Source organism: Gymnoscopelus microlampas (genome assembly GCF_963454915.1).
Source record: "Gymnoscopelus microlampas genome assembly, chromosome: 14".
Taxonomy (NCBI): Eukaryota; Metazoa; Chordata; class Actinopteri; order Myctophiformes; family Myctophidae; genus Gymnoscopelus; species Gymnoscopelus microlampas.
Genome location: NC_139951.1, coordinates 23,987,247 through 24,004,914, shown reverse-complemented (window position 1 = coordinate 24,004,914; position 17,668 = coordinate 23,987,247). Strand labels below are relative to the sequence as shown.

Sequence of the window (17,668 nt, the reverse complement as noted above, 5' to 3'; positions counted from 1 at the left end):
GGGAAATTAATGCTGTGCTTCGTCGCACAAGAGTGTCGCACAAAAGTAGCAAAAGTAGCCAATCTACAAGCTCACAAATACTCTCTTATCGAGGTCACTAGCACAAAGTCTTTTCAAATGGGGTCCATAGGTAAGTACGTAATACATTTTGGGGGTCCTGTATATGAAGATATTGGATAACCACTGACCTAACAGATGAGCAGGGATAGGTCCTTTAAGGTTGATGTATTTGTCTCCATATTGATTGTAGAGTTTGCGGCGGACAAATGCATGGAGATGCTGGTAGAGGGGCTCTACAGTCTTGTAGAGAATCTCCAGGTCCTCCTCAAAGCTTGGCGTCTCGTACATACCCCGCCAGCTATCGCCAGTATCCTTATAACCTTGACATGACACAATGGTAACATTTATGAATTTCTCTTTGTCTTGGTTGGTTATCATGACAGAAATAATTGAACTGGAGGAATCAAATAAAAACATTCGCTGTCAAATGTTACCTATCAGAAATATATCTGGAAAATAATAACAATTCAGTAACACTACAGATCTAATAGTCTTCCACTAAATCAGTGGTTCTCAACCAGAGGTCCGGGGACCACCAGTGGTCCTTAAGGGGGTTCCAGGTGATCCCCAGCTAAAAGATGGAGAGTTGGTAACCAAATGGACCCTTATAGATGTTTAACACTTAAGAGCGTAAAATTACGGGTCCATTTGGTTTCATTTTACGCTCTCAAGAGTTCAATAATTGTAAACTTTGGTTATCTCTCCTATGGTACCAACATCAATACAGCATGGAATTGTGGACCAAATTGTATCCAACGACAACAAAATATTCAAAGTTTTGGAGAGTCTAAATCTCATCAAATGGTGGTCCGTGGCTCAAATGCCGAATAAATAATGGACCTTGATATGAAAAAGGTTGAAAACCAGTTTCAGGAACAGAGATCATAGTTATGGCATTGGTTCCTACCGTCGGCCACAGAGGCCTTGTTGCTGAGCTCCACAAATTTGGGGTAATGCGCCCGAAGAGGTACTCCTGCTGCATTGTGCCAACCCTCCCATGCGTACAGCAGCTTCCTGTAACTCCTGGAGGTGGCCATGATGTCTGTCAGCTCTGGGGAGGTAAAATAAGCCAATCCAACACACCTTCAAACACTGAAACTACAGTACACTACAGGTAACTGCTGCATTCGGACACCACAAGCTTGACAAAACAGATTCAGCACATACAGCATAGACATAAATGATCCAATCTAGTCACACAGTCTTTATGCATCTACTGGATGTTTACTCTATTGAAGGGATGCAACACCATTTTTTCACACACATAAAAGCGGTAGTGTTCCTTTATTTGATAGTTACGTCAATAAGATTGTGTAGAAGGAAGGTAAATAAAGTAAATGCCATTTTCTCTGTTCTACATGCCACTCACTCTGATCTTGCACTCTCTAAAAAGAGTGTCTGCTAAATGCCTAAATTCTAATGTAAATTGTACAAATAGCAGTGCCCTCCAAAAAAAAGTTAAGTTGCATTGGTGTTTAGATTACTTAATGCTCTTTCTCAGCAGGAAAAGAATCAGAACAGACACATTGGCCAAAAGATTAGCCTTGGCATTCTCAGTGTGGCCTAAAACAACATATATCTTCAAAGGGCTGGGCGTAGGAAATGAAGGCAAGGAAAAGAGGAGAGTCGAAGGCCACAGAACATTGATAGCTGGGTGGGAAAAGGAGATAGCCCTTTTGGAAGGGGTCTCTATTTGTTATTATAATGGAGTGGTTGGTTGTTTTGTGAAAGGCTGCAACAAAGAGATACTTAGAATTACCCTGTTCCACCCTACTATGTTTACTTTACTTTGCAAGATTATGAAACCAGTTAGGGTCATAAGCCCATTTATATGTCAGTGCAGCTTTTTTCATACCTACAGTATATCAATTTAAAGCATTGTTTTCCCTTGTGTTGCACTGTAGCTTGTGCCACTGTTCTTTCGGCAAGCATTGTTCACTACAATGTGTTGGCATCTGCTCCTACTGTAACAAAGAGCTGGGCCATTGTTTGTAAAACACTTTTGAGGATGTTGAGTGAGCAATGAGAAGTCAATGAATGGGTGTTATGGCATGTAAGAGTTAAGAGCTTCTAATATTGCTGTTTCCATAGCTCCCTCTCAACAACTGTAAACCTGAAATTGTAACTACTGTATGGTTGTTGAGGTATCATTAACCAATTTAGACCGGGAAAGCATCTTGTGTCATTTTAAATTTCTTTGGCTATTGTGCCGCGCATGAGCTTGTAGATCTTCATTTTTTAGAAAAATCGTGGAAAATTTGTGCAAATGTTTTAAAGCTAACATTTTTAACTCCGATCTGTGCTTCTGGGGGTCCCTGGAACAACATATTTTGAGATGGGGGTCCGAGGCCAAATACTAGTCCCAAAATAGTAATTTTGGGGGTGCTTGACATGGAAAAGTTGGAGCATCACTGATATAGCAACATACTGTTAGGATTTAGGAAAACAAATTAGATTTTTTTTTTTAAATTAGTGTATTTTGCCGCAGACCCCAATCTCAAAATGTTTTGTTCCAGGGACCCCCAGAAGCAAAGATTTGAGTTACAAATGTTCGCTTTAAAAAAAATAAAATACTGTAAAGAGGCAGATCTACAAGCTTATAGCGCGGCACTCGTTGTCGCGCTATTAGCTTGTACATCTGCTATTTTTGAATAGCCAAAGAAACCTGAAAATGACACAGATGCGTTCCTGGTCTTAATGGGTTAAGATGTTATATTTATGTAATGATTTACCACACCATATAATTGGTTGTATTTTACGTTTTTAACTGTTCTCTTATACTGTCATGTGAAATGTTATGTAATGTAATTTATTTCTGTGTGGACCCCTGGAAGAGTAGCTGCTGCTATGGTAGTAGCTCATGGGGATCCAAATAAACAATAAACACCCCATTAAGCACAGCTAAAACACTTCCTTTTTAGATCTGTGAGGTAATTGTTCCTATCCTGTTGTTTTTCCATGGGTTAGGGCTGTTAAGCCCATGTTCCCATATCCACTTAGCCATTGTTGATCAGCCTCATGCTGCTTAATCTTATTGTTTCGGATGAACTCTAGTGTTTTCACAAGATTCATACATCGCCACTGTCGGGCAGAAACCTCCTATCTCCAGATTCTAACTTGTGTTTTTTCATAAACGAACGCCCAACTTGATCGTACTACAGCATCACGCAAAAGTATCTAAAGTAGCAGATCTACAAGCTTGAAAGCTTTTGAGCTTGTAGATCTGCTACTTTTGATGCTTTTGAATTTGAATCCTGAAAACGATAACAGTTTTGGACATAATGAGGTTTCCACCCGACAGAGACGATTATCTGAATCAGAATTCAGAACATACACTACATTATTCTTTGAAAAACTTACCAGGATATACAGATTCCTTAACATATTTTGATGCGTAAAACCATCATACCCAATATTATATGTATTTGGCCGCCGACCACCATCTCAAAATATGTTGTTCCAGGGACCCCCCAGATGCAAAGATTTGAGTTAACAATATATATATTCAAACGTTTCACGTTAAAACAAACCTAGCAGATCTACAAGCTCATAGCTATTTTTGAATAGCCAAAGTATAAAAAATGGTTATAGCTAAAAATCGAAAATGACACAGATGCGTTCCCAGATTGAATAGGTTAAATATTACTTTTGATGAAGGGTTGTGGTCTGATTTGTGTCGTGATAGCCTCTCTGCTACTATTAATTCCAGATGTAGACTGACTCAACATAATTTTCCCCACCAACTTTATTATACACCTCAAAAGTTGCATAGATACAAATCTGAGATATCAGACATATGTTTTAGGTGTGGTACAGAAGACGGCTCCTTTTTGCATTGCACATGGCAATGTATCAAAGTTAAAACATTCTGGTATGATATCTGTGATACACTGGCTAAAATTACAGATGCTCCCTTCCTGTTTGCCTCTTAGGCAATTTCACAACTATCACTGCAAATCTAAGAAAACCCAGAATGCAATTTATAGCAGTGGCACTTGGAGTCGCTGGGAAATGTATTGCAATAACGTGGAAGTCTGACTCTCCTGTCCTCATTGCGAGATGGTTCTCAGAAATGAATAGTTGTGTTCCTCTTGAGAAGGTTACTTGATTGATTGACTGATTGATTGATTGATTGAATACTTTATTAGCAGTTAGCTTCTTTTTTTTTTATATATATAAACATAAATATTCATATCAAACTTACCAGGCTCCAGATTCCAGCACTCATCATTTAGCCAATCTGGACACACCTTGGCTGTTGAATATATTTTGTCCATGGTGCTAAGAATTGTGTTGTACTAGAAATAAGGATAGAAAAGGGGAGCAATCAATGTTTAACCTCAGTACTATACGTCTACTATATAATAACGATTTAATTGTAAGGAAATCTGGCATTGATTAGCTACACATACTGTAGTATAGCACACACAGACATAGCAATACAGTACATCCAGACATCAAAACGCACCTCCTGTCTTTCGTTCTCTGGTAGGTTTGCAGCGCCCAGTTCACTGATCTTGCCTATCAGCTTCTTGACATCAGGGTCAGTCAGGTTTGCAACAAAGTCTGGAGGGAATACATCCTTGGCCATCTTTCCCCATGCCTCAGTGAAGGCCTGCTCCTCCATGGAGGCTTTCACCTGGAGGAAGACAATATAATGTCTAAAAACACAATGGCCTCCCCATTCAATCTTTAGTTATAAATAGTAAGTCACTACAGTATGTGTGCAGTTGGTGTACAAAGACGCACAAATCACAATGTGGTATTCAGTGACAATTTCTGACAGAGCCACACTATACAGGAAAAATTAGGATGCATCGTCCCCACATTAACAAGTGGGCTGCATGTGGACTAGTGTGGTGATGGTCTTTGGTCAAATACAAATACAGATCTTTATAAATACTTCATTATACAGTACAAGTGCTTCCCAAGAGGATTGTTTGTGTAACTAGTGATTCACTGGATTCACTTTTTTTACACGCACAAAAACTGTGATCCAGCTTCTTGACTTTCACTTACACCAGGTATTTCCTGGTTGTGTTTCAGAGTTGGTTCTCTTTTGTGATGTCATCTTGTCATGCACATAGCGGCGTGCGTTTGTGACTGGTCTACTGGTCATGCGTTGTGAGCTTGTAGATCTGCTATTTTGAACAAGCTTGACAATCTTTGGAAGATGTGAGTACTTTGGTACTTAAAGTATATTTTGATGCCAATACTTTTGTACATTTTAGGCACGCTACTAGTTCTACATAGTGTGGGATCAGACGAATCTGCCAGTGCAAAATAAAAAAATTGCCCTCGAAGTCCTACATGCTTACACCTAGAAACACCATTCAAACTTTAAAATGTTCAACTTACTGTGGAATCGTGTGCTTGTACATGAATCTTTGAAATGTTTTGTCGTATTTAGAAATATTTCACTTTTAAAGTTCTGAAAATTATAATGGAAGTCAAACCGGTTAGGTACCATGGCTGTTTTTGGGGATCTTCTGTTTGACATAGATCTTTATCTCACAATCTTCAAATCTCCTAAATAAGTAACACACTGAGCCACTAAGACTGCACACCCATCTCATTTTCAAGTTTGCACCATACACCATTGCACCATTCATACACTACATCAACAAAACCAGTCAATCAGTCAGTTTGACTTTTAACTGCTGGTACAGTTCCTTATACAGTTAACAAAGAAAGTCTCACAATATTAAAAATATATATATAATTCAAGTAATACCAAAAGGAAAGTTAGATAAATAAAAAGTTAAATGCTACTGTATTTAACCACTTTCAACCTGGCATCCCTATTTTGCTCATGTCAATGTAGGTCAACATTTTCAATGGTTTTATTTGCACCTGTTAATGCCTATTTCTGTTTCAAGACATAAAGTGTTTATATAGGCCAGGGGAAAGGGTACCCGGAACATAAACAGACATTTATGTTCCGGGCTATTTGACTCTCAACGGACAAGCACCGACCCTAATTTGCATGCAGGCAAGTGATTGGACAACTGCTCCCCATCCACCTACTTTCCCACGAGTGAATGAATGAGTCAATGACCACAATTTTACCACTGATAGTCCACAGTGGCACTCTGCAGCAGCGCCGTTGGATGAGAACAAAAACGAACTACCATTATGCATATTAGCAGTGGTGGAAGAAGTACTCACATTTACACCTGTACTTCAGTAAAAGTAGCAATTCCACAATGTAGAAATACTCTGTTACAAATAAACGTCCGGTATTCAAAATGTACTTGAGTAAAAGTACAGAAGTATTCGCATCAAAATATACTTAAATACTCAAAGTAAAAGTACACATTATGCAGAATGTCCCATTTCACAAGTTCCCAAATGTATAAAAGTGCATACGTCTCAGCTACTTTACGGAGAAGATAAAAACATTCGCACACTGTTTTTAAGCTCCAAAAACATACTTCTATTTACTGGTGCAACGTTTCGACCCTTTTAGGTCTTCATCAGGAAAATAATGAATAGAATATTTGCCTGACGGAGACCTAAAAGGGCCAAAACGTTGTGCCGGTAAATAAAAGTAAGTATTTGGAGCTTAAAAACAGCTTAAAAACAGTGTGCGGATGTTTTTATCTTCTCCTTGATTCTCGCCTAGATGCCTTGACCTGGCCTAAATACAGGCATAAGATGTGCTCACAATCTTCTCTGTGAACTTAGCTACTTTACACCACTGCACATTAGTTATCTTGACAAGTTCTGGGGTGAAGAAAGAGTCAAGTGTAGGAAAGAGACTTGAGCCAGAACATGTCCGTAACATCATCCAGAGCTCAAGGATAGTAGCCAAGGAAATGACTCTGAAGCACATACAGTATAAACATGTGTGACCCAACAGTGGCCTAAAAGCTTGTCTTTATGGCATCTTGAAAGGTCATGGCTATCTGTGAGTGAACCTGATGAAGCCCTTCCTGGGCAAAACATGTCTTTGAATAGGTGGTAATAAACCATGGGACACAATATACTGCACGTGTACGTTACCTTTCTTTATCTGTGGCCTGTTCACTACGTAAATGTACAGTAGTGTTGGATAAATGTGCTGAGGCAAGGCCAATGGGAGAACATTACGTGGATACTGTCGTATCCATGTAATGTAGTTTCCCGGAGGACGGTCACACTTGCATTACATTCAGCACCTCACTTGACCTTGACTTGACCATGAATCCTCACTGTAAGTTAAAACATGTGCAAGCACATCACTGTATGTGATCAACATGCTCTATTAAATTGAGTGATCTGTGACATCATATTGACCACAGGAAATAGAGGTCACTTGGGTACTGTCAGAATGTTTAACTCTGGTGCTTTCATTGATGCCTAGCATCAGCTCTGGTGAAAGATAATAAAGCGCATTTATTCAAGTACTGTACAATTTTATTTGCAGACTTCACGCCACCCTCTTAGCCTGACACTCAGCCTGAATTTTCATCTCGTTTCACTCCATTATTCAGTCTGAAAGCCCTCTCAGTGCAGCCGTTTTCTGAGATGGGGGCTTGGCCAAAGTTGGACTCTTTGGCGATTGGTTCATACTGGATTATCCCGATCCCGATTCGCCGTACAGATTTTCAACCGAGAAAACTCTGCCTTCGACAGCGTCACCAGACCCTGAATGCGAGGCTAGCGATTCAGGGGGTGGAGCCAGGCTACCACCCTCTTCCACCTGGACAACAACAGTGAAGGGGGCTGGCTATCTTAGGCTGTTATTTATTTATTGGCTTCGGCTCTGCATTTAACATCACAGTCCACACCAGGCTAGCTAGCAAACTGGCTGACCTGGGATTGAACCCGGCGCTGTGTGCCTGTGTCCTGGACTTGTCTGCCAAACCCCAGGTGGTCAGGTTGGGTAGTCACATCTCTACCACCCAGTCAATACTGGAGTCCCCCAGGGTTGCGTACTGAGCACTCTGCTGTACTCCCTGTACACCCACGACTGTGTGTACAGCTCAAACACCATCGTCAAGTTTACTGACGACATATAGTTGTGGGGGCCTGTCTCGAATCACAACAGGGGCCTCTCTGGACGAGGTGGCAGACCTGTCGCGGTGGTACCTGGAAAACTGCCGTTTCTTGAAAATCAGAAAGACCAAGGAGATGAACGAAGTCCTATATGCCTCTCTTGATCAATTGGACACCAGTTTCAAGTGACAAAGGCAATAGTGCATGCACATCCAATCTCACCCAGGTGCTGGGCAATCAGCGATTCAACAGAAAAATAAAGTCTGCAACACTGGTATATTTCTCAGCGCCACTTGTTTATTGCTTACAATACAATGAACAAGTGGAGCTGAGAAATAATACCAGTGTTGCAGACTTTATTGTTTTTCTGTTTAAGCAGTTTCAAGTACCTTGGTGTGCGCGTCACAGAGGGCCTAACATGAAGAATGCACATAAGTCTGTGGCAAAGACCACCAGACAACGCCTGTACCAACCACAGGCAGCTGAGGAAGTTCAAGGTCTTAGAGAAGGTCCTGACATTTTACTGTCACTCAGAGCATCATGTATGGGACCAGCACCTCCCAGGACCTGCTAGCCCTGCAGAAGGCGGTGCGGTCAGTCAATCTCACCACAGGGAGCTCCCTCCCGTCCCTGCAGGACACATACAGTACTGTATGACAGCAGGTGTTTGAGCAGAGCAGAAAGAATCATGAAGGACAAATACCACCCCAGAAATGGAATGTTTGTGCCATTGCAGACTGGCAAGTGCCTGAGGTGTCTCAAAGCCCAGGGCTCAACGCTCAGTAAGAGTTCTTTTCGTAGAGGCTGTCAGGGCTCTGAACAAGGGCATGGACAAAAAGCAAACACACAATGAATATGAATCTCCTTGCAGATTTTCTCACACGGTTTACTTGCACTAATGTACACATAAGTGTATTTATACATTGTACACACATTGTGCATACCTTACTGCACATCCTCTATAATCCAGATACTAGATACCCCCCGCCCACACACACACACACACACACACATTCTGCACATTCCCTATAGCGTCTAGAGGTTTTACCCATATCTGCCTTTCTTTGTCACTGAACAAACACTCTATATCTATGATTACTATTGGAATAAAGAGCTTTAAGAAAACAAAAAAAACACATTTCATTTCAACCAAACAATCACTTACAGCAGCTTAGCGCGAAGCCTTAGTTAGTACCTTAGTGCTGTAAGTATGATTTTGAAAGCAGTACTTTTACTTGTAACAAAGTATGTTTACACCATCATATTGCTACTTTTACTTCAGTCAAAGATGTGAGTACTCTGTTTATCTGTCACACTCCCTCAATCCACTGATTAAAATTAAAAGGGAGTTAAGGTGAAACCTGGTGACTCTTTCTCTCAGTTTTGGTCTTTCCTCTATAATTATAGGCCTAACCTTTTTCCTGCCATTCGTCTATCCTAGTCATTCCACCCAAATGATCATAAATGCTTTCTCTCACTTTACTTCCACATACAGTAAAGATAAGGATTATTCATCTCTTCTCTGCCCCCCTCTCTCTCTCTCTCTCCCAAGGTCTTTCTCTTTTATATAAGTTGCAACACATTTCAACAAGGTTAGAAGGTTCAGCCGTCTGTCAGTATAAAGATAATTTGTACTGAGGCCAGAGTGTTAAATGTAATCTCTCCTTTAACAATTCTGTTGGAATCTTATATCCATTTACGCTTGTACATGCACCATAAAATACTACATCTGAACTCCCCACAGGGCTAAATTATTGAATAATAATAAAATAATGATAATAATAATAAACCCTAGGTCATAGATATTCAACTGGCGGCCCGCGGGCCACGTGCGGCCCGCGAGGAGCTTCCTTGTGGCCCCTGGCCATATTTTTTTTTTTTTCCATAATTATTATTTATTTTAACTTTGATTTATGTTATCAAAGTTAAAACAGTACAAATTATTTATCCTTCATTAGTTCTTGAAAGGCCATCTTTCATTGGAACTTAACTTAGAACCTTAAATAGAACCGAATTAGACCGAATTAGACCCGAAAAAAGGTTGATTTATATTGGTCAAATAGAACCGAATTAGACCCGAATTAGACCGAATTAGACCCGAATTAGACCCGAAAAATTTCGCGCGCGCACGCGCGCAAGTTGTGTGCGCACATGCACGCGCGCTGCGCGCGCGTGCATTTGCGCTGTGTGGCCCCCGACTCCAAATTATTTTACAGTTGTGGCCCCCTGCCTAATCTAGTTGAATACCCCTGCCCTAGGTGGTGTAATGAATGTTGAAATCAGTGTCTTTGAAGGTAGCTGAGGCTCGGGCTTGGATCTGACTGGCGTTCTGTCCTGAGGTTTAATGGATGTCCAGTCCCACCTCACATCATGGTTTTATCCATTCTGATGAGAGGCCTGTGGTCTGATCGCCCTGCTGTTTGATCTCCTCTGCTGGCTCTGATCCGAGCACCTCATTTGCACTGAGAAGAAATTAATGAGTGTGTGTGTGTGTGTGTGTGTGTGTGTGTGCACACGGCCGCACACGTGCATGCGTGTGTGTGGTGGCACATTGCACCAAGTGCTCTCTTTCACTACCATTATCATTCCCGCGCAAACTGTAATCGATTTTTAAACCGGGCTAATTGGAAGGATGAAACCCTACATACAACAGGTAATGATATCTCTGGCAGTGCAGGTTTGATTGGAATACTGACGTGACTGTAGCGGTCTCATGCTCATTTCGGTGTCAGGTCTCGCTGAGCGGCGCAGCGTGTGCTCACTCTGTCTGCCAGAGCCAATAGGGTTCAACACTTGGCTTCTCTTTGATCAAATCTTTTGAAGTGTCTGGAACAATAACGCTCATCACTGGCAGCGTACACGTTAGCCTGCTCGAGCTTGCTTGTCTTGCACCTCGCATCCTGGATGTACTCTGGACAGCGCAGCGCTTTCTACAGTTTGGCCCTCCTCACATTGCCACCGCAGGGGGGTGAGAGGGTTACACCTGTTGTGTTCAGCATGTGTTTAGAGTCTGCCTCCCTGAGCCTGGCTAGTGTACTGAAATCTTGTTGAGACAGCTGTCGATGCACACACACGCCCCAACAACTGTGTACATGTTTGTTTGAGAAATTGCTTTCATGAGTGTGTGTGTGCGTGTGTGTGTATGCACGCATGCGTGCGTGCGCAACTGCGCATACAGTATGTGTCAGTGCCTTTGTGCCTGCAAGTTTGTGTGTGTACTGTACATGCGGGTATTTAATGTGTACGAAAATGAGTTAATGACTGTGTGTGTGTGTGTGTGTGTGTGTGTGTGTGTGTGTGTGTGTGTGTGTGTGTGTGTGTGTGTGTGTGTGCATACGTGTGTGTGTGTGTGCATTCCTCTCTGTCCCAAGGCCAGCACTCTGCATGCCACTGCAATTTTGTTGGTCCCTCCAACTGCCAGTTTACAGTCTGTGTCAAATCTTCCTGGTTCTCTATGGATATACTTAAACACACTTCAAGCATGACTGCAAAATTGAAACCATCTGCCATGCATGTTTATGGGTCATGGAACGCCTCTGAGAAAAATATATTTACATTGATTGCAGCGAGAAGAGGCACTCTTGGCTTCAAACATCTCTAGGCTTAAGCCATTAGAGCAAGAGGGGTATCAATGTATAACATTGCACGTTAAAACAAATGTCTCAATCTGTAGGAATGGCATTTTCATTCCTCGTGTTCAGCATGAGGTGTAAAGTAGCCTACTGTTCAATCGGGCACTGGAACAAATAGACAGCCGACAGAATAGCTCTGGAGAACCCCCCGGGGAATTCATTCAATACTCGAAGACGCTTGAGGCCACGGGCTTTCGGCTCCGTTCCTTACTTCCAGAAACACACAAGCGGAGTTGGCTCCTTTGGGGAGGAAGCTGGGCAAGTAATTCTGGATGGGGCTGAATAGGGGTGAGCTCCAAGTCAAGCAGGGGCCTAGCTCTCCACAGAAACCCCCGACCACGCGTGTGTTTGCAATCAGAAGGACTCGGTCCGGGGCAAGCGCTCCTCTTAATAACTAAACGCCACACCGCTCTGAGCAAGCCAACTTCATCAGCATATGTCAACACATGCGACGCACCTGTATGCACTCAAGACTAAGCCGATCACTCTGAATTTCTGCTGAGCTGTTGTCCCACTGTACCCACCTGGAGTTCAGAGTTGTGGTCCGTCAAGTTGGTGTTATAGTTCCAGCTGGCCAAGACGCTGTGGTAGAGGACTTCCTCGGCCGTGGTGTTGTAGTCATCAACAAACGTCTTTGCGTTCTCCGCGGTGCTGTTGTAAAGCCCGGGAAGCCAGTGGCTTGGCAGAGCCTCGCAGAGTCCCAGGACTGGCAACAGGAGCACAGCTGCCCACAGCAACCTGGCCATTCTGCTCCTCCTTGTGTGTGTCTCTCTCTCTCTCCAACCCGAGAAATGGAAAATAAACTACAAAGAGAAAAAAATAGTTGGAGGAGTGGACTAAAAATACACTTTATCCAGTGATGTGAGAGATCACTTTCCCTGTGGCTGTTCTTCCACTGTTCCCCTCCCAGTCTCAACTGCACAGACAGAGGCAGCCACAGCCAGCTCCTTTTAAACTACAGTACCAGTTTAACCCAGCCCACACTTCTCTGCAGCCTTCCCCTGACCACTTTACAGCACAGCACGTCCACCCCTACCCTCTCCACCTTCTTTACTCACTTTTTTTTTTTTACCTTCCTCGTCTCAGGATTTGGTTGGTCAGCGATAGCTTTGATCAGATCCAAGTCTCAGGCACTGCAATACTGTGGCTGATAGGAGAGAAGCAGTGACACAACATCGCTCCCTGCCTGCCTGGCTGCAGAGTGGCAGCTCCCCAGTCACCAGCACTGGGGGGGATCTGGAGGGAGGCACTCCGCGCACTTCGCTCCCAGCTCCTTCCTTCGGCTCAACGAGAGCGGAGAAGGGGAGGGGGAATTAGACCGGGCATAATGACAGAGAAAAGGGAAAGGAGAAATTGGCAGAGGGAAACAGATGTACAGAGGAGAGTAAGCCTGGCAGGAACTTGTCTTTGAATTATCTTTGCTGAAACCACACTTTTACTCATTCTTTCACTCTGTCTCTGTCTTCCATCTGAGGGAAGATTGATTATCTCATCAAATGGACAGAGTTTATTGGTAAGTGCAACTCGGCCAACTCTCCCTCCAAATGATAAAAAAGAAAGAATCTGCAGCCATTGCTGTTTTAAGCTGAGATCGTTGACAGTCCTTAATCTATAGGAAGGGGAGGTGTGTAAACTGTCAAATAGTGTAGGGATTTACAAGCTGTCTCCATTCTAATGGAAAACAAGCTATAAAAGATCTGGTGTTCTTGGAAGTCCAAATAAGCATGATGAAGGTGCTCTTTGGTAGGAAATACAAAAGTTCAACAAAAGAAAAAAGATCTAAGGCAAAAAGTTAAAAAGCCTTCGTTATTATTTAAAGTGATTTTTTTCTTTTCTTTTTACTATTTCATGGTGAAAATATTAAAAACAATAAATGAGCATCTTAAGACAGAGCTGGGTTACAGCCCACGCGTAGCAGGGCGTGACATGTCTTAACATGCACATTTATTGTTTTTGATATTTTCACCATGAAACAGACATATTAATAAAGGCTTTGTAACTTTTTGCCAGAAGAGTGCCTTGGATCTTTTTTCTTTTGTTCTTCTGTCTCCATTCTTACCATCTGCACTGTAGATGGTTGTCATCCAAACTGCACTACTGCATGTGCTGAACCTCATGTCATTGGCTGTTGCACGGCAACTGCCAGCACACCATTTCCTTAGGGGGAGACTCTAAAAAGAAAAAGAACGTATTACTCAATCAATAGAGGGCTTGAGTGTTCACAGAAGTGGGTATATTGTGCTCCATGGACCTGATATAGAGCCTCAACATGGAAATATCGTCATTGCCAGGTGGAAACCTTGTATGTCCAAAACTGTTACTTTTCAGGACATGGACTAAAAGAACCTTTGTTGCAATGGATTTAGCCAGAAGCTCTTATTAATACTTTTTATTGGTTCAATATCTATAAAACACATAGACAGACTTACTTTAACATAAAAATTAGCAAAAACAGCAGATCTACAAGCTCTCAACGTGCATGCGTCATCATGACACGTTGTGAGCTTGTAGATCGACATTTTTTGCTACTTTTGGAGAGACGATGCAATATGAAGTAGTAAGGGATTCATTTATGAAAAAGTACATACAAAAGTTGAAATACGGAGATACAAGGTGTCTGCCTTGTATCTGCCTTGACAACAACGATATGGAACATGTGTGCAGTGTGAATAGGGATTTGGAGTGATAATCATTGAGTAAACGAAACAAATCCGTTGAGTTGCTCTCAATTCTGGCATGAACTATGGTATGTCATCCCACAGGAATCTTCTCAACTCAGAGAGGTTTCATTACAGTACTGTACTGTATGTGTGATGCAACTTCTTTGGGCAGCACTCAAATGGCAGGTTTGATATATTATTATCTCCGCCAGGCTGGAACAGCCAGATGGCGAGGATTATATTTTTGCCCCTGTCCGAGTGTCTGTGTGTCTGTGAGCAGCTAATCTCAGGCACCACTGGACCACACTCCCAGCAGGACGAGGAAGGAATCGCCACCCCAATTTTTTTTAATCAGCCTCATAGTGGCACTATAACAGACACCTTCACATTTTGGCCTATAACTCTTGAACCGTTGGTCGTACAAAAAAGAAAATTCCCTGTATTCCTTGGATCATGACTCAACTTCACATACTGTAGGCCACACCTATTTCATATTCCATTCGCTTCCCAGGCTTCCAACATTTGCAGGCCCTGGTTTGTGTGTGTGCCACTTTTCTAGTTTAGTTGTGGTTTCTAAATACTGAATGTTGGAGGGGATTCATGTGTTACGTTGTTTTATGTTGTATTGTTTATTCTACATTTATTTTATGTGTGTTACAGCAGGAGAAACCCTTAGTGACAGGGGTAGTCAGTCAGACAAAGTCACACTCTTAAAAGTTAGCATCTCTTTCTGTCTCAAGATAATTTTTTAAGTATTGTTGCACTACTCACCATTCCAGTGGTAAGAGTCCGACTGGAACAAGAGTGGGGAGATGAGGCAAGGTCTGAAAGTCAGGTAGAGTTGGCAGCATATAGGTACTGTAAAAGGAAAATCATTTCTGTGGTTCAGTTGACAAACAGCACATTTCCTTGGACAAACCAGAGATTTTCCACACAATAATGTAGCACTCTTTTATGAGAGGATGTCCCCGCCACCTTTATTTAATATATACTGTATATCTCCATGATATATTGTTCTAACCCAACCTGATATCTGTGCTGCTTCCCATTCTGGTAGTAAGTAAAATAATGACTCATACCAAAATAAAAAAGCTAGCAAAGGAAATGAGCTTACATTATTAACATAACTTCATAATCACAAGCAGACTTCCAGTTAATTGGCATCAGGAGTATTTTGTTCCAAAAAGAAAGTTGTAGAAAGAGGTAAACAGGATAAGAAATATTGAAAAGGTTGATCCCCTAAATCAGGAGTCTTCAATCTTCAGTTTTTCAGGCCAAGGACCCCTTCGTTGAGAGAGAGAGATGAAGCAGTAACCCCCACTACATATTGTATAAAATGATGTGCAGATTAAACCTGTTCATAGATTTCTTAGATAGCTTCATAGACTTGACAGCACTATCATCAGTGTTGTGTAAATGTATGTTTTTTTTGTTTGTTTTTGTTTATACATGATCTTTTCTATTAATATGTTGGATTCATATTAATGTGTACTTTCAGACATAACCACTTAAAGGAGAATTTTGGACTAAGCTTTTCTTACCTTTTCTATGATGTTATGATATCTTAGGATGAATGGTACAGTAGAAAAATGTCATAACTCCATCCCGGGTCCGCCACAGCTTAAAACGTGCGCGGATAGGCCTTGCGTTAGATCACATATTTTAATAGCTTTTTCTTTCTTTTTTTGGTGAGATCTGACGTTCATAGACGTTCAAAAAACAAGATATCATAACATCATAGAAAGGTGAGAAAAACTTAGTCCAAAATTCTCCTTTAAACCCTCAATATTTAGAAAACTTGACCTGTGGCTGTGTTGGTTCACTCTTTTTTCCCCTCTATACCAATCGTCTTTGCAGGATAGCCGATCTACTCACGCTGCAGCTGCGACGCGTTGTGAGCTTGTAGATCTGCTATGTTCAGCAAATGTTCCCCCAGAATAGGGATGCTAGGGTTCAGTGGTTAATGTAAAAGAAAAGTTCCTATCACACAAACATTTGGTGGCCCCCCTGTAGTATTTCCACACCCCCTGTTGAAGACCCATCCCGTGTTGAAAACAGCTTTGTGTTTTCATCACTGTGAGCCCACTTTCTCATATTTCCCTTTTCTGATGCTCCAGTACGACTATTAGCACATTGATTTACAACGGTTGTCAATAGACACGTTCAAAGTCTTTACGGTGGCAACTTTATTGCCAGAGCAATATGAAGGGCAGTCTTGCTGTCTGGGCAAAATAGATGTCTGGGGGCCCATTTCCATTGTAGCGAGGTAGCTTGCCACCTCCCCTAGCTGGTAGCTTCCGGTTCCGGCCACTTTACCTCCTGAGCCACAGCTGCTCACCTCCGTGCCAACTGAGGAGGTGCAGGGCTCAGTGGAGGTACATGGAATTTATTGTGATTGAGACAGGCCTCCAAGAAGGGAAGCTCATCATGAACTTTTTCACAACTTACACCCAGTCAAAGCTGTTTTCTTTACATAATCAAGCCATCCTCTTAAAGGCTAACGTTAGACACAGCTACTACTGTATCTAATATGTTTAAACAAACTTTTATTATTTTTAAAATGCCAACCCATTTTCACTACACTGAAATATAAAAGAATAAAGCACATTTTGATTATGAAATTGGTACAGTACAACAAAACTAAGATTAAGTTAAGTCAAACACACTCCAATAATTGAGTCAGTTAGCCCTCCAGCTAAAAAACTAAAACAAATTATATTTTACATGTAACTGTGGATATCCTACCCTGAGAACCGTACTCCAATGCTGTCTTCAAAATTGGCACCTTAGCAGTCAGCATTTCATGTTGACTTGAATGACTTCTGAATGGGACAGGCCTTGATGCCTTCCTGCATTCAAATGCTGTCCTTGCACTTGCAGGCATATTTTTTCTGTTTGGGACACAGTGAGACATTATGTTTGGGTTTAGTTTGTGATTGGCTTTTATTATCCTTATTTTGTGTTATACCATACAACACCCACATGATTCACATTTTGATCTCATCATGCATCTTCTACATTATTGATGGTATTGATAATTCCATTTATGCATTTATTATTGCTACATTATGTTTTACTTAATAAAAATCTTATCCTTTAAATGCTGTGTTTCCTTCCTTTGTCCTAGGTGATAAAAGAGAGTGACATACAGTAGGAGAGTTGCATGGTGTAACAGTAAAAAGAATGATAACAAAAAACAAACCAAGACAAACAAGAGAGAGAACTGGAGTGGCTTGTTCTTGAGCACTAGACCCGGGTCCTCCCAGCTGGCACTGACGACCTCTGCCCTGCCTACCAGGTATCCTGAAAGACAAAGTACAGGTAAGCACACGGAGT

The 17,668-nt window shown here is 41.8% G+C and overlaps 1 protein-coding gene and 1 long non-coding RNA gene across 3 annotated transcripts in view; both read right to left on the bottom strand.

Moving 5' to 3' along the window:
• ace (angiotensin I converting enzyme (peptidyl-dipeptidase A) 1) overlaps positions 1 to 12,892 on the bottom strand; it is a 38,832-nt gene extending 25,940 nt beyond the window's left edge. The window contains exons 1-6 of one of the 2 annotated variants that reach the window (XM_084078789.1): positions 12,745 to 12,892; positions 12,197 to 12,475; positions 4,529 to 4,699; positions 4,265 to 4,358; positions 968 to 1,111; positions 189 to 380 (exon numbers count right to left, since the gene is read on the bottom strand). In XM_084078789.1, the coding sequence (XP_083934915.1) occupies positions 189 to 380; positions 968 to 1,111; positions 4,265 to 4,358; positions 4,529 to 4,699; positions 12,197 to 12,418 (823 nt within the window). In that variant the 5' untranslated portion in view covers positions 12,419 to 12,475; positions 12,745 to 12,892. Of the gene's footprint in view, positions 1 to 188; positions 381 to 967; positions 1,112 to 4,264; positions 4,359 to 4,528; positions 4,700 to 12,196; positions 12,476 to 12,730 lie in introns of both variants that reach the window. The other variant, XM_084078790.1, reaches the window with a different exon arrangement.
• An 885-nt stretch (positions 12,893 to 13,777) lies between these two features.
• LOC311060584 lies at positions 13,778 to 17,204 on the bottom strand. The gene is made up of 3 exons (XR_014602287.1): positions 17,078 to 17,204; positions 15,104 to 15,190; positions 13,778 to 13,843 (listed from the first exon to the last, which is right to left on the bottom strand). It is a non-coding gene; the product is annotated as an uncharacterized lncRNA (long non-coding RNA).
• Between the last annotated feature and the right edge of the window lie 464 nt (positions 17,205 to 17,668).